Below are 14,059 nucleotides of genomic sequence, written 5' to 3'. Positions count from 1 at the left end.
GCTTATACTATTAAATAAGGTTTATATTATAGTATTTAAATATTACCTTATAAAAGTTAGTAAATTTATTAAGTAAATTATATCTAGTAATAACTATATTACTTTTATAATACTTAGTAAGAGCCTTTTATAATTAGGTAACTCTATTTTACTAGTTTTTAAACTCCTAAAATTAAGTTTTAATAAGATTAAAGTTATTATATTAATTTTAATTCTAGCCTCTAGAGATAGTATATATATTAAGAATAGTATAAAAATTGTATTTAGTATAAATATTAATATATTAATCTAGAAATTAAAAGCTCTTAATATTAATAATATTAGGGTTTATATTATTAATAAAGTAGTAGTTAAATAAAATTTAAATACAGTTAAGACCTAGAGATATAAAGTAGGCAGTATTAGCTTTAGTAAAGAAGTAGTAAATAAAATAGTTAAATAAGAAGGTAGCTTTCTCTTTACTTAATACTTCAGCAAGCTAGACTTAGTACTTATATTTATAGCCAGTATATCTAGTAATAAAGTTTTCTATATTTAGCATACTGCCCAGGCCGGCTCCTTTAAGAATAACTATCTCCCTGTAGGTGTTTATAATATAAGAGCTATTAACCTACAGCATAGTATAAGTTTGTGAGCTGGATATATCTACTATATTATCGGATTGAAGTTAAGGTATAGAGAATGAAGGATACACTCAAGAATGTTGTTTGAGATAGCCGGGAGGTGTTTTATACTGGGGATTGAACTGGAAGCAGTAGGTTTATATCATTTCTCAGCTTGTTGAGGCAAATGGGAAATAGCGTGTCAGGTTGGAGCGATACTCCCTGACAGTCCCTCCATCACGAGTCGTGACTGTGAAGCGGGGATCGGGCCAGTGGGCCAGGTGAGCCGAAGAGAGGAGCCTTGACAAGGGTAATATGGACCGATAATCCGCGATGAATCTAGACGATTTCTTCCCCAGTCACACATCAGACTGGGCCCCCTCTCCTCTAAGGTCAGGGTATCGATCTATGAGAGGTTTCGTAATACAGGACTACAAATCCGACATAAAACAGAGAGGTGTCATTTGTACATTATCCTATCTGCATCTCCTAATTCTTATTCGTAGTAGTAGTAGTACCAGCGTTCTGCTCTTCGACCTCCTTATCGATAATAAAGATACGGTCGACCTTTGCAAAATCGTCTTCTACGCTCCGAGCTTTAAGGTCCAACCCTCTGAAAACGTCGGTGCTGACGAGCAGGTTCGCGATGAAGAGAGTCTCCTCATCACCGACAGTCTCAGAGCGGACATGGTGGCAGCCCGGAGCCTCGTACCAGCTCTCCCCCGGCCCGTACACCTTGGCACCACCGTCGTGCGTGTGTGTCTCGCCAGTTGCTGAATCCACGTGAGTATGCACCATCTGGTTCAGAATGTGACCCCGTATCACTGTTGCAACCACGGCGGCACCGGCGTGAGTGTGAGGCGGTGTAGCTGAGTGCCACGTCAGTATTGACTTTTACCAAAGACTTATAGTTAGGCTCTGAATTCAAGCAATGCGCGTCCCAATGAGCGTAGAAGGTATATAAAAAGAGGGAACAGCTACTCACCAGCATTTGGAGGAGATGTTACAAGCAATCCAAACCATGTGTTATTAGGCAAGTTGGGCGGCTCGTGTATGTGGGATACAGCCACGCTAACCGTAGGTCGTCTGCATAAGGTATCAAAAGGTCAGCTTAGAAGTTTTCTGTCCGCCCAGGCTGTGCGGTATCCTTTATAGTTCCTTGAACACAAAGAGATAACACTCACCCGTCAATCGTCCACTGGCCGTCCTTCTTAACCACGTTCTGATCCTGCCACCGAAGATTCAAGTCGACGTTGGGGAAGGCCATAATGTTGGTTTCTGCCTGTAGCGGATGAGTCCTATGGTCTTGTGTGGGATATTTTGGTCCTTGTACGGACAGAATTGTTGCTTTTATACCTCATCTAAACAAAGTTTGCTTTACTAATTGTCGGACTTGTTATTGGGTCCGCGTAACTTTCTGTGTATTCGCAAGGCGGGGGTGTGAAGATCCCCGCATTTATATGCATGAATAGTAAGCACTACGAGAGAACAGTTTTCGTAACACAGTGTCCGCATACCAAGGGCGGCTTTACGGGAATGCATTTAGCCATGGAAAATACCATACGCCTTGGCAGGCTATATTTGTGTCATTACTATTAGAGCACCGGCTGAAATCTCAGGAAGGATACGGTTTAGAGTAGAGGTTGGGGAATAAGACAAGGATGGGCCGGGATCCCGGTTGTGTGGGCTCGAGTCCCGCGGAAGTCCGCAATTCAAAGGGTAACACGATAGCTGCATTGCTGCCCTAAAATGCTGATTACCCTATTTTGAGTCATCCTTCAACTAAGGCTGCTCGAGTTTTAATCTGTGATTGACTGGGCACATGGGATGACTTAATGATGACGCGGCAAGGTGGGCTAGCAAATGTTACAACGCCCGCTCCGAAACCTAAAACTGATACGACCAACTTGCTATATCAGGAAAACAGTGCTTGTAACACTGTATGTCCATGTATGCACGTTGCTTTAGCAAACAAATCTTATTGCAGTCAAGCGTTAGCAGAGACGGTTGGTGCCTAATGTCTAGTCCAGAATGAAGGGACGTGACTTCAAGCAAAAATACCGGTGCCCATTTATCAGCCGCCGCATTTTGCCAGTGCAGTGGACAGTGAAATCCACGAGTGAACACACTACATGGATTGAGTGGAGTGGCTTTCAACCTTGGTGAGAAATGAGTAGCCTGTACGGAGGACTATTTCAAAAGTTTTGGCCCAAGAAAAAGTAACGTTATCAACGTTATCAAGGCAACCATAAAATCCCAGGATAAGTACAATAAGGACTTCCTTTTGCATGTTAGCCCTGAAGGCCCCTAGGCTACAGCACACCTATCCTATAACCACTGACCCCTGACCTACGACACCTATCGCCCCTGAAGCTATAGACGGCGTAGCGGATATCTGAAGAATACTGGCTCACTCTCCAGGTACCTAGAGGTACCTACAAGGATGGAGGGATGTGGCGTCTTTAGCGCAGGACCGAACTTTTGAAATGGACGTCTGGAGGGAGCTGTGAGATCGTCCCGGGGTTCATCTTACTAATACTCCTGCATTTCCTGGTCATGTCTGATATGTTAGCGCCAGGGCATTAATTACCTATTTAGGTAAAAGGATGAAGCCATAATTGAGTAATGCCCAAAAGCTGTCGAATTATCCCCAAAATCACGAAACTCCATACGAACCCCCTCCACTTACGCCATTGAAGCTTCTCGGTTCAAGCTTCGCTACCTTCTCGTATAATAACATATGTCTTGTCGCGGGGCTAAAAGCTCACCCAACCTAGTCATGATCGTCTCACTTGCATCGCTCGCAATTAAAGATCGTTATCTTCAACAATGCACAGACACGCCCACGTTAGCGCTAGGCCATCATCCAGGGTCACAGCGGAGGCATGGTCCAGCGAGCAATCTTCAAATACTCCTCGTCATCAGCTATCGCCCACCTGATCCAAACCCTCAGGTCCATTTCCTCTAACGCCTTCGCCTTCGCAATGGCGCCTATACTGCTCGATCACCTCCCCAGCCTGACGAGCCCTCTCGGTATCGCCCTGATCGTCTCGGCTTGCTTCGCCCTCTTCTACCTCATCGAGAGCTTCATCCTCACCGTTCCGTATCCTCCCAGCGTCCCTCTCGTCGGAGAGCCCGAGGGTGCGCTTCGCTTCAGTCTGCGCACCAGGGTTGCCTACTACACCAACTGCGAGGCCCTGCTCCGCGAGGCCTACACCAAGGTTTGTTCCCGCCTCCCAACTAATCAACACCTTTGGACCTCAGACTGAGCATTGTGAACTAGTATGTCAAGAAAGGCAAGCTTGTCGTTGTCCCCGGCTTCGGCTTCCGGAAAGAGGTTATTATGCCTCAGAGCGCTATGAAATGGGTCCTTTCCCAACCAGATGATGTGTTAAGCGTCGACGCAGCATTTGCCGACATCGACCAGGTCCGATGGAGTCTCGGCCACGATAAGATTGTTACAGATGCATATCAGGCTATGGTCGTTAAAACTGATATAAACTGTGTCCTGGAGAATATCTGTGCTGCTATGAATAATGAGCTGGGTGTTGTCTTTGACGAGCAGTTTGGTACTGATACTGAGAATTGGAAGAAGATTGATCTTCTGCCCACGGTTAAGATTATTGTTGCCCAGGCAGCTAGTTGCTTCACTGTCGGACTTCCGCTCTGTAAGTCCTGATAACTCCTTTAACAATAAATAAACTAACACTACAAAAGGCCGCGACAAGGACTATCTCCGCACTGCCCTCGACATCAACCAGCGCCTTGTTATTAACGCTGCCGCCACCGGAGGAGCCCCTCGCCTTCTCCAACCGCTTATTGGCACGCTGCTCAACATCCCAACACGCAGACTTCTGGCCAAGATGAACAAGTGGTTCCTTCCGCTATGGAAGCAGCGCTTAGAGACCCTCGCCTTCGACCGCAATGACCCGGACCACAAGGAGCCCCAGGATCAGGTCCAGATGATCATCCGCTTTGCCCAGCGCGAGCGCCAGCACGAGCTCCACGACTACAATATCATGCTCCGTCGCCTCGCCGCCAGCAACTTCGGCTCCATGCATCTGACACAGATCCAGGTTACTAACCTGATCCTCAACGTCCTCGGCTCCGACGCCGAGTTCAACACCATCGCCGTCCTGCGCGACGAGATCGACCGCATCCTCGGCCAGGATGAGTCTGCTGAGTGGACCAAGGCCAAGGTAAGCCAGATGACCAGAGCCGATAGCGTCGGCCGTGAGACCCTGCGTCTGCACTCCCTTGGCGTCCGCGCGATCTTCCGCAAGGTCATGACGTCGAACTTCAAGACCCCTGACGGCTACCACCTCCCCAAGGGCACCCTGCTCTCGTTCCTCAGCCAGCCTGCGCATGTCGACGCCGAGACGGTAGACGAGCCGCTGAAGTTTGACCCCTTCCGGTTCTCGCGCCTGCGCGAGATCGCAGCCAGCCGCGACGAGAGGGCCCCGCCCGTGACCCTTGTGTCGACGTCGCCCGAGTTTCTGCCCTTTGGCCACGGCAAGCACGCGTGCCCGGGTCGCTTCCTCATCGACTTTGAGTTCAAGATGATTCTGGCATATGTGCTACGTAACTATGATATTGCGTTTCCTAACGAGTATAATGGGCGGCGACCGCAGAATGTTTGGCTCGCGGAGGCGGTTTTTCCCCCAGAGGGTGTTAAGATTTTGGTGAAGAGGAGGGCGAGGAAAGGTAACATGTAGACATACTGGCGGTGCGATAATGGATCTACGAACGTATACTGGATAGATAGAGCTCGTGTTCAATGACTAACTAGACTGTACGTACTTCTGCTATGCGCCATACTGCTTATATAATGCTTCTCAGAGGCACAACCGCCTTGACCTTGTTAATTTGATACTTCCCCAACTCTGACAATGCAAACCCTCTCAAATCTATGATGGAACTCCCACGGTCAATTATCGTAAATCATCGCTCACTCATAAAGTTCATGACCAGACATCCTTTTCATTTATCACTCACCAAAAACTCTCCTCCTCTTCTATACGAGCATTAAGACCCGACCACACCACAAGAAGTCAGCGAGAAAGCGGGTGTGACAGTGGGCCGCTATCCAGGCCTCGCCGTCCTGGTTGACACCAAGCACGGCTGTGAAATGCAGCAGCCGGTTGTGGTTCTGCATGCGGGCAAGCCTCTACTTGATCGAACTGATGCAGGAGCTAAAGACAGCACGGTGGAGCGCTTCTCGGTCCGGGTTACCGTCTTCTTCTCCTCCTTCCTCCTCTACCACCTCTTACTCCTTGCCATTCTTCTCAATAGCGGCAGCGACGACGTCAAGTCGCCGGGAAAGCTCCGCTAAAGCGTCTCCCTGCGTGTCCGAGAAGCGAATGCTGTGCTTGGCCTTGGCTCCGTGGCGGCCGAGCTCCCAGGCTCGGACGCCATAACGCAGATAAGGCTACATGTACGAACTATACCGGTCCAGCGTCGCTGTCTCCTGCTTCCGTCCAAACGGGGTCGTTACCATTTGGTTGGATCTGTGGTGCCGAGCCACTCTAGCGTCTCATCTGGCACCTTCCCCGGATGCATCATACACCGAATGAGCTTCCGGTGAAAGCTCCTGGTTAGCTGGCGGAGTCGTCGGTTGGCCTGGCGGACTTCGTGTTTCCACATACGCTCCTCAACCGCCTTTGGTGCCGGCGACAGCCCGATTTGATACAGCATCGGCTGGCCTTTGCCCTGTAGGTGGGCAGCCCTCTTCATGAACTTGACCCACATCGACTCACTGTTTACTCCACCGAGCTTTTCGACAGGCCTGCGTCGGTCCTAGTCTGCCTCCACGAGGTGTTTTCGAAAAACCTTTCACAACGGCGAGGACGAATTTTTGAAACAACAGCTCCAAACAGCACTTATACGCGACTCCGAGGGGACCAATCGGATAGTCTGAAGTCTATCACGTTGCCCGGCGCGATTCCGACGAATATGGCGACCTCGTGGCCCAAGGAGTGGCATGGCCCGCCTAATTCCGCGAGCATGCCTCATTCGCGAACGTTAGGGACCTCGTATTGAAGCCTTAGGTACGCTCGAATGCGACAAAACAAGGGTGACTTGATTGAGTACTTCGGATGGCCGCGACCCTTGCTTTTAATGCGTGCCAGCACTCTCCGAGGGGTCTATCTAACCAAGATGTATATACTAAATTAGACATAGTTGACCAGGGGTCGAAAACGCACACTCCGGCCGTCTGGACAAGGGCTGGAGGTCGGGTACCTCCGCTTGTATCTTCGGTCCTGACAATTATGCTTTGACACTTCTACTTCGAGGCAGCAAGGGTAAGAGGGCTGGCTAAGCTAAGCCGGGAGGAGCAGGCGGCCCACGAAGCTGGCTCCAAAGCTAAATTTCAACTTGTTAATGCTTAAGCTATTTTCCAAAGTAGGCAATTCTTATACATGTTCTACAGACCTAACAGCAAGCCTAGTAAGGCTTGGCATGCATACGACAAATTGAATTCCTCAAGGTCGGTTTGGGCCCGCTTCCAGTTACAGGGGCAGTGCTAGCAGTTGTCCCTGGAGATTTGATTATTCCATCCAATTAACAGCCTTCCTCACCTGGGTCGCAAACAATGAAATGGCCGGCGACCGGCTCACTAGCCTAAGCGCTACCGCCGGTGATTCCGCCACCCCGGGTTGCGTGTTCATCACGAGGGCTGAACATGGAGGGGGGGGTGACTTCTTTCTGTATTAGGAAAAAGCTTTTTGGGCTTCGTGGCTGCTTGATGTGGCCCCTGCCCAGGATGTAACTGAACACCGTTAGGCGGAGACTTTTATCCATATTTAGGGGGCGCCGTTATTACCAGAGATCCGGGCAGTCACAAATTGAGGTGAGTTCGAGTTGCCCGTTTCGGTCAGTCCTGGTGGAAACTTGAAGCACTAGAGCAAATAATTGTGGCCCAATTAATCTGTTTACTTTTCGACGTCGTGGACGTGGGAGGATGATAAATATATACAGCCCACAGAGCAGTATATATAATTCTGGTTCGTTCCTACTATCTCCCTTTTCCTGCCACTATCCTTTGACCTAAATTCACGGCCTATATCCGGCATGCAAAATCCTGTGTTATCTCCAGGCAGGTCGCGCAGCGTTTAAATTTTTTTTGTCTCAAGTCACCAACTGCTTGCGAGTTAAATGGCTGTGAATACGGGAAACCCGAGGGCATCACTTGCCCACTACACTATTGTCCGTCCGACTAGTTTGTACACCAAGGGCTATGCAGGTTTCCAATCGCTGACACACTACAGACTCTCTTGATCGCATGTTCTATGTCCAGCACAGAGTAGGCGCACAAGCGAATGTCCTAGTCTCGGCGCACTACGCCCCTACCACGTCCACCTGCCATGACCACTTGTCGAAAGAGGCCGTCTACTCGGCCATCCGATCAATTATCACAGTTTACCCAGAACTCAGCCTCATTGGGGTTCCTGAACTGTTAACAGAAACGGGGCACCATGCCCTCCTTCTCGCAGCACTACACGAGATTGATCTTGGAACATGTGTCGAGTTCCTAGATGATGAGGCGCCCGTGGCCAGGCCAGAAGTCATCGAGCGTCTCCACAACCACTGGGACTGGACCGATGAGCAATTCAATCCTCGAAAGCCGTGGTGGAGGGTGGTTATCCTTGGCAGGCGGGAGGTGGTTTTCATCTTTCACCACCTCATCTGCGATGGTCGCTTCGGTTACATTTTCCACCGCCAATTTCTCACCGCAATCAATTCATTCAACGAACAAAACAAGCCCTGTTCACGCATCATCAAGATAGACCCTGAGCGGGTTAAATTGAGCAGAGAGATGGAGGAATTTTGGAATGGCAGCACATCCGTGTTGCGGTTAATTCACATCTCCTTTATGTTTCTTCTCCTTCGACTCTTCTTTGGAAGGAGACTTCTCTTTACCGGCCTGCCCAAGCCGAAATCACACGCAAAGTCCGCCATAGCCGACGCCGGCCCTGAGCACCGCACTAAGACGCGTATCGCCACCCTCCGCATCACCGCCTCCAGGATGCGCCGTATTCTTGCCGTCTGTCGTGAACACAATACGACCTTTACGCCCCTCATTATCGTCATCACTCTGTGCACTCTTGCCTGCGATTATTATCCTAAAGCTAAGATAGGCATCTCAAATTGTGCCCTCGACATGCGGTCGCTCTATCCTTGTGGGATGGAGTCTATAACATCTGGCAAGTTCCTTCAACACAGTAGCGGTACCAGCAAGTTCACCTGGTTGGACAGGTATCGTCGCGTCTTTCACCCAAGGCCGAGCGATAAGGCACATAGCAAGGCAGGCGGCAAGATAACCAATGTGGATGTTGACGGGGCCTGGGAGTTGGTCCGAGAATACCGTGTTTCCATAAATAAGGCGTTTGAGGGGAACCAACCACCGTTAGTCGTACCGTTCCGTGCTGCCAATGCAGTCTCAGATGATCTAGATGGCATGTTGAGCTCTAACTTCCCGGCTTTGGGTCTTCATCTGAATAATTCCATCCAGGTCTCAAACCTTGGTGCCTTCTCAACCGGGGACCAGGGCGGGCGCTGGAAGATTGAAGATATAAGTTTCTCAGCTTCTGCTGTCAATGGTAACATTAGCTATAACATTGCGTTTAATGTGGCCGGCGTGGAGGGGGGCGATACGGTTATTTGTGCGTCTTATGAGGACGGAATCCTAGAAAAAGAAATGGTATCTGGGATTTTAGAGGCGGCCTTAGAAAAGATAGAAGCTATCATATAGATCTTCCTTTACTGTAGAACCTCTAGCTGGAAAACGAAATTAGGTATTATTTATACATTTCAGTGTAACATACATGCATAGCGACCTGGACAGCATGGCGATCTGGACACCAAAGCCTGACTATGCTACTGCCTACTTTCAATGATGTTTTTCTCTATTACATATTATAGTATCAACAAGTAAAGAGGGTTAATTAAACCTCACTATTCAAGCTATTAAATAATACTCAACTTTTAGTATCCAAGCTACAGTAACGATCTGCACGGTTCTGTTACAATATATAACAAGACCAACCGGTCTGGTATAATTTAATATATAGATTTAGTTGTATTATAATTAACCAGATAAAGTAAGTTTCATATACAACTAAATATTAATATAAAAAGTAAGCTTTTAGTAGTTACTGCTATATTAAACTGCTAGCTTAAGAATAAGCTATATTAAAAAGATACTTTATTATAGAGTATATATTGTATATAACACCTGTATCTATCTTATACAGACGGTATAGAGTGGGCAGGGATTGTAGGGTTCAGTTCCTAGTAGGGATCAGGACGTCGGGTATAAGCAAGGGGTGGCTACTGTCTGGTAACAGTTAGCAGTACAGGGGCATCGTATGGGTCACGTCTGGTAATGGTTAGCAGGTGCAGTGAGCTAGGTAATCAAGTTGTATTGATAGCTGAGGAGCCGTGCTACTGAATAAGATGCTGTGAAGCTGCATTTATATACTAGGGTGATCTGAGCTTGATCGTTGACGATCCTGGGAGAGGCACGCTCCTTCCTTGATTGGACGAAAAATAATGGGGCATGTACGTCACGCCTGCTGACCTGCACGTAACCGCACGTTTGGTCCCATGCCGTGACATTATATACATTATGTTGGATTAACCAGCTGAGTTATTTTAACCAAAAGTTAAGAGTACCCCAAGCATTACTATAGCCAGTGTTATTCAGTGATATAATAACACATTCATAAAGAAGATCATTTTTAGATGCTTAGTCAGTGGGCGCGCTAAGACGCCAATGTATCAGTCGCTGGAACAGTTTAGAGGATTAGTCAGCGACATGCGTTGCGACATTTTACCGATCCTATTTTCTTCTCGGCGAGCTCTTGCCTTTGCTGCGGTTTCCGAGTTTAACTTGGCTCACTCGACGGGTATAACTCAACCGGCAGTGTCATGCTCAGCTTCCGTCCTTCGCCTGATCTTTCATGTCATCAGGCTCATTTGGGACATCAGGCTTTGGACTCCAGGATTGATGACTTAACGGCAACGGCCATCCCCAGCTGCTTATTCAAGTCGCAGTCTAGGAAGTCGACATGACCAAATACGCATTTGTCGTCTCCAATGGCGTGCCGGTACCAGCCAACAAGGCCGTCCGGAGTCATGCTATAAAGACGGCCCTGCAGTTGCGTTCGAAAACGGTCGTTGGAGGAGAGTCGCCGGATGGCGCAGCCAATTCAGAACGGACATCACAATGCAAAAATGAGCTAATAGGTCGGTTCAAGCTGAGACCAGCTTCCATGAAGAGTCACAGTGGCAGACGAAAGGAAAAGCCGCAGACGAAGATGCGGCACGCAACTTTTCATGGTACTGAAGAAGCGGCGGACGACAGTCGAATCGTGCCTGTACCAGTAAACGTCAACCAGAACCATTTTAGGAGCAACAACTCATTAGGAGTTGAATGGTTCGGCGGTAATATTCTCGACCCTTTTGGAACAATCCCGATACCATCGAATCCCAGAATCGACACACTCCTCAAGTATTGTATGTAATCTGCCTTTCCGCTACCCGTTGCTCCGGCTCACCGCCTCTAGTGATCATGTTCTTCGACTACCGGACTACAACAGTTCCCAGCAACAAGACATGGCTTAGTCTTGCGATGAACGACCCGATACTCATGCGCGTTACCCTCTGCACGACGGCAGCTTTCGGGGCTACACGAACATCATTGTTTAATATAGACCTGCGAAAGGAAGCATGGAAACTGAAGGGTGAAGCCATTCACGAGGTCAACTTTATCCTTCAAAATGGCCGAGTTACGGAGAATGTACTTGCTGCCATTGCGCATCTAGGACATACTGCAGTGAGTATTTGAACGCCTTTAGGCTTCGAAGCATCCCGGTGGTTCCGCATCAAATTGTTGACATGAGTGTTCCAGAGTTTAGAGGGTTCCTCCGAAGAAGCGGATATCCACTTGCGGGGGCTGCAAGGGCTAATTGCTCTCAGAGGAGGTATTACGTCTATTAAGAGATATCAGGTTGGCCGATTTATAAATTCGTAAGCACGAACGATTCATGAGTTAGATAACCGGAAAAGACGGGTGAATCTAATACTCTTCAGGGTGGACCTTGGATTAGCTACCGCTCGCGGGCGAAGACCTCTTTACCCTCTCAACTACGGCTTGGACAGAGTCAAACTTCCCCAAAATATCATAGAGGCCTGCGAGTATCTCGTTTACAAAGCCTCGGGCCAGGACACCAAACAGTTATGGCGGTCATCCAACTGCTTCGGCAACGAGTCATGGCCGCAAAATGCAACGTGGATCCAACGCTGCGGGACGTTCGCACTCTGTCGCTTTCCGCAGCCTTCCTTACCCTGGATCGCATTGAGGATATTCCGACTACCCTGGAAGAACAATGTCTCCACGCCTTACTTTTAGCCGCACATCTCTTTGTATGTGCCGCCTTGAAACAAGACCATCATTGGACGGAATCCCTCTCACGGACGATGGCACAACGCCTACAGGGGTCGCTCTTGGCTGGGCCAATGTATTCGGCGACTTGGGCGTATCATCTGCCTGAGTTGCTTTGGGTACTGTTCGTTGGCGCCGCGATAAAGGGAGAGGATCCACAAGACCAGGGAACATGGTTCGTCTCGCAACTAGAGGTTGTTCGGCAACTCGTTCGATGTAGCACGAGGATGGAGTTTGAGGGGTACCTGCACTTCATGGTATGGGATGACTGTTTTGGTGTTGAATTTTTGGATGATTGGTGGGCGGATGCTGACCCTCCGAGCACGATGCCCCTGCAGTCTGTCTGCCACAAGTAATGAGGATTAATAGCTCGGTCCCGTTTCTATAGAAACTGCTAATAACAACCCCAATGGATGAAATCAACCGCTTTATACATAAAAGACTAACTTCAGACTATTCTTAGATGGAGAAATCAAGAGCCTTTCTAAGTTCTATCTATTAGTTAGTGCAACATTATTATACCTAACTCAAGTATCCTGGAAATTGCTCTTGTATACCATCCATCTGAAGTCTATTGCTTATATGATGCTATTGCGGAAGCTAAATATATCCCTTCCACTTGTGCCCAAGTTAACGCGGCCTGATCCAGGGAGAAACACGCAAACACTACAAAAGTCCTCATAGAAGCAAACCTTACCAATTTCCTAAAACTAGACCGTCTACTTCGCTATCAACACATTTAGCCATTACAAGTTACGCTTGTCCCATTCAGGGGTTGTATTGTAGTCATCCCCCCACCACTGTTCCCGACTACGAGTCAATCCAGCAATGGCCGGCAGTAGTTCAGACGACAGCCCAAGGGAACCAGGTACGTAATAATACATTTGCATAGAGCGTCATTCCGTAAGCGACAGGAAATCTACCCCCGAGGACACATGGAGATTGATAGTAGGACGTATGCGCTTCACAACTTGCATACCAAGACGGTTGGCAGAGGGCACCTGGTAAGTCGAGCATCAACTAGCAAGATAACTTGCGGTGAAACCAATAGAAATACAGTGATCCTTTATTTGACCGGAGTGTTAATGACGAGCGTGATATTGACCTATTTGTGTATGAAGTTATCTGAAGTAACCTTTGAAGATGACTGAAGTGAGCAGAACATCAATCTGAGCTCCCGGAGCGTCGTTCTCTACGCTATGCCTTGTCGGACACCTTCACAACGACTTTCCCTTTCGCCCGGCCTGACTCCACCTTGTCCCATGCCTCAGCAAAGTCAACAAAGTCGACCACGCTATCAATGTTTGGCTTGAGCTTGCCAGCCTCTAACAGCCCCGTAATGACGTCCAAATCCTTGCCGAGAGAAGTGATGACGAACCACAAGCTATGGGCCTCCTTTTTAACATCCTGTGGGCGACTTTTCTCTGGCTCACCACAGACACTAACAAGGCTTCCTCCATCTCTCACTGCATACCAGGACTGAGCGAGCGATGAGCCGCCAATGCAGTCGAAGACCAGATCGACCTCTCGAGATGCGGGATCCTCAGCCGCCCAGTCACCGATGCTTTGCTTGGTATAGTCCATGGTCTCCGTGGCGCCGAGCTGTCGTACAAATTCGTTATTTTTCGGTCCAATAACGGCCACGATGGCGGCCACTCCGGCGACTCGGGCAAGCTGGACTGCCCAGCTACCAACCCCTCCCGCCCCGGCAGTGATCAGGACACGGAGCTTAGCATTTTTTGCCCGCGCGGCCACGTCGCCCGTTAGCGCCAAGGGGTCCAGGGTACCCTTTGTGAAGAGCGACTGGTACGCCGTGATAGCGCTGATGGGAGTGGCTGCCGTCTCCGCCCAGCTGAGGTTCTTGGGCCTGATGGCAAGCTCAGGCACCCGCGCCAGAACGTACTCGGCCGCGGCGCCCGGGCGGTCGGCCGAGATGCGCGCGTAGACCTCGTCGCCAGCCTTGAAGCCGCTGTCCGCCGGGGCGGAGATGACAGTGCCGGCGAGATCCTGC

The 14,059-nt window shown here is 48.9% G+C and overlaps 5 protein-coding genes across 5 annotated transcripts; 3 read left to right on the top strand and 2 right to left on the bottom strand.

Annotated features, from left to right (window-relative positions):
* Positions 1 to 1,091: 1,091 nt before the first annotated feature.
* On the bottom strand, positions 1,092 to 1,903 carry BGZ61DRAFT_436646 (uncharacterized protein; the record flags this gene model as incomplete). The annotated part of the gene is made up of 4 exons (XM_046244026.1): positions 1,787 to 1,903; positions 1,588 to 1,688; positions 1,398 to 1,471; positions 1,092 to 1,364 (listed from the first exon to the last, which is right to left on the bottom strand). The coding sequence occupies exons 1-4, from the start codon at positions 1,867 to 1,869 to the stop codon at positions 1,092 to 1,094; spliced, it is 531 nt and encodes a 176-aa protein (XP_046092855.1). The 5' UTR covers positions 1,870 to 1,903.
* Positions 1,904 to 3,586: 1,683 nt separating this feature from the next.
* Positions 3,587 to 5,317, top strand: BGZ61DRAFT_376891 (cytochrome P450; the record flags this gene model as incomplete). Its single annotated transcript, XM_046242557.1, has 3 exons — positions 3,587 to 3,823; positions 3,886 to 4,270; positions 4,320 to 5,317. The coding sequence occupies 3 exons, from the start codon at positions 3,587 to 3,589 to the stop codon at positions 5,315 to 5,317; spliced, it is 1,620 nt and encodes a 539-aa protein (XP_046092854.1).
* Positions 5,318 to 7,884: 2,567 nt separating this feature from the next.
* BGZ61DRAFT_501331 (alcohol acetyltransferase) lies at positions 7,885 to 9,354 on the top strand (the record flags this gene model as incomplete). Its single annotated transcript, XM_046251695.1, has 1 exon — positions 7,885 to 9,354. The coding sequence occupies one exon, from the start codon at positions 7,885 to 7,887 to the stop codon at positions 9,352 to 9,354; it is 1,470 nt and encodes a 489-aa protein (XP_046092853.1).
* Positions 9,355 to 10,476: 1,122 nt separating this feature from the next.
* On the top strand, positions 10,477 to 12,527 carry BGZ61DRAFT_524863 (uncharacterized protein). The gene is made up of 3 exons (XM_046252675.1): positions 10,477 to 11,120; positions 11,171 to 11,439; positions 11,697 to 12,527. The coding sequence occupies exons 1-3, from the start codon at positions 10,673 to 10,675 to the stop codon at positions 12,402 to 12,404; spliced, it is 1,425 nt and encodes a 474-aa protein (XP_046092852.1). The 5' UTR covers positions 10,477 to 10,672; the 3' UTR covers positions 12,405 to 12,527.
* A 613-nt stretch (positions 12,528 to 13,140) lies between these two features.
* BGZ61DRAFT_67180 (uncharacterized protein) lies at positions 13,141 to 14,059 on the bottom strand (the record flags this gene model as incomplete). The annotated part of the gene is made up of 1 exon (XM_046256970.1): positions 13,141 to 14,059. A coding segment is annotated over one exon (814 nt), but the record flags the coding sequence as incomplete, so codon positions are not given.

Source organism: Ilyonectria robusta (assembly GCF_021365365.1).
Source record: "Ilyonectria robusta strain PMI_751 chromosome Unknown BGZ61scaffold_174, whole genome shotgun sequence".
NCBI lineage: Eukaryota > Fungi > Ascomycota > Sordariomycetes > Hypocreales > Nectriaceae > Ilyonectria > Ilyonectria robusta.
This window is presented reverse-complemented; position numbering and strand designations above follow the sequence as displayed.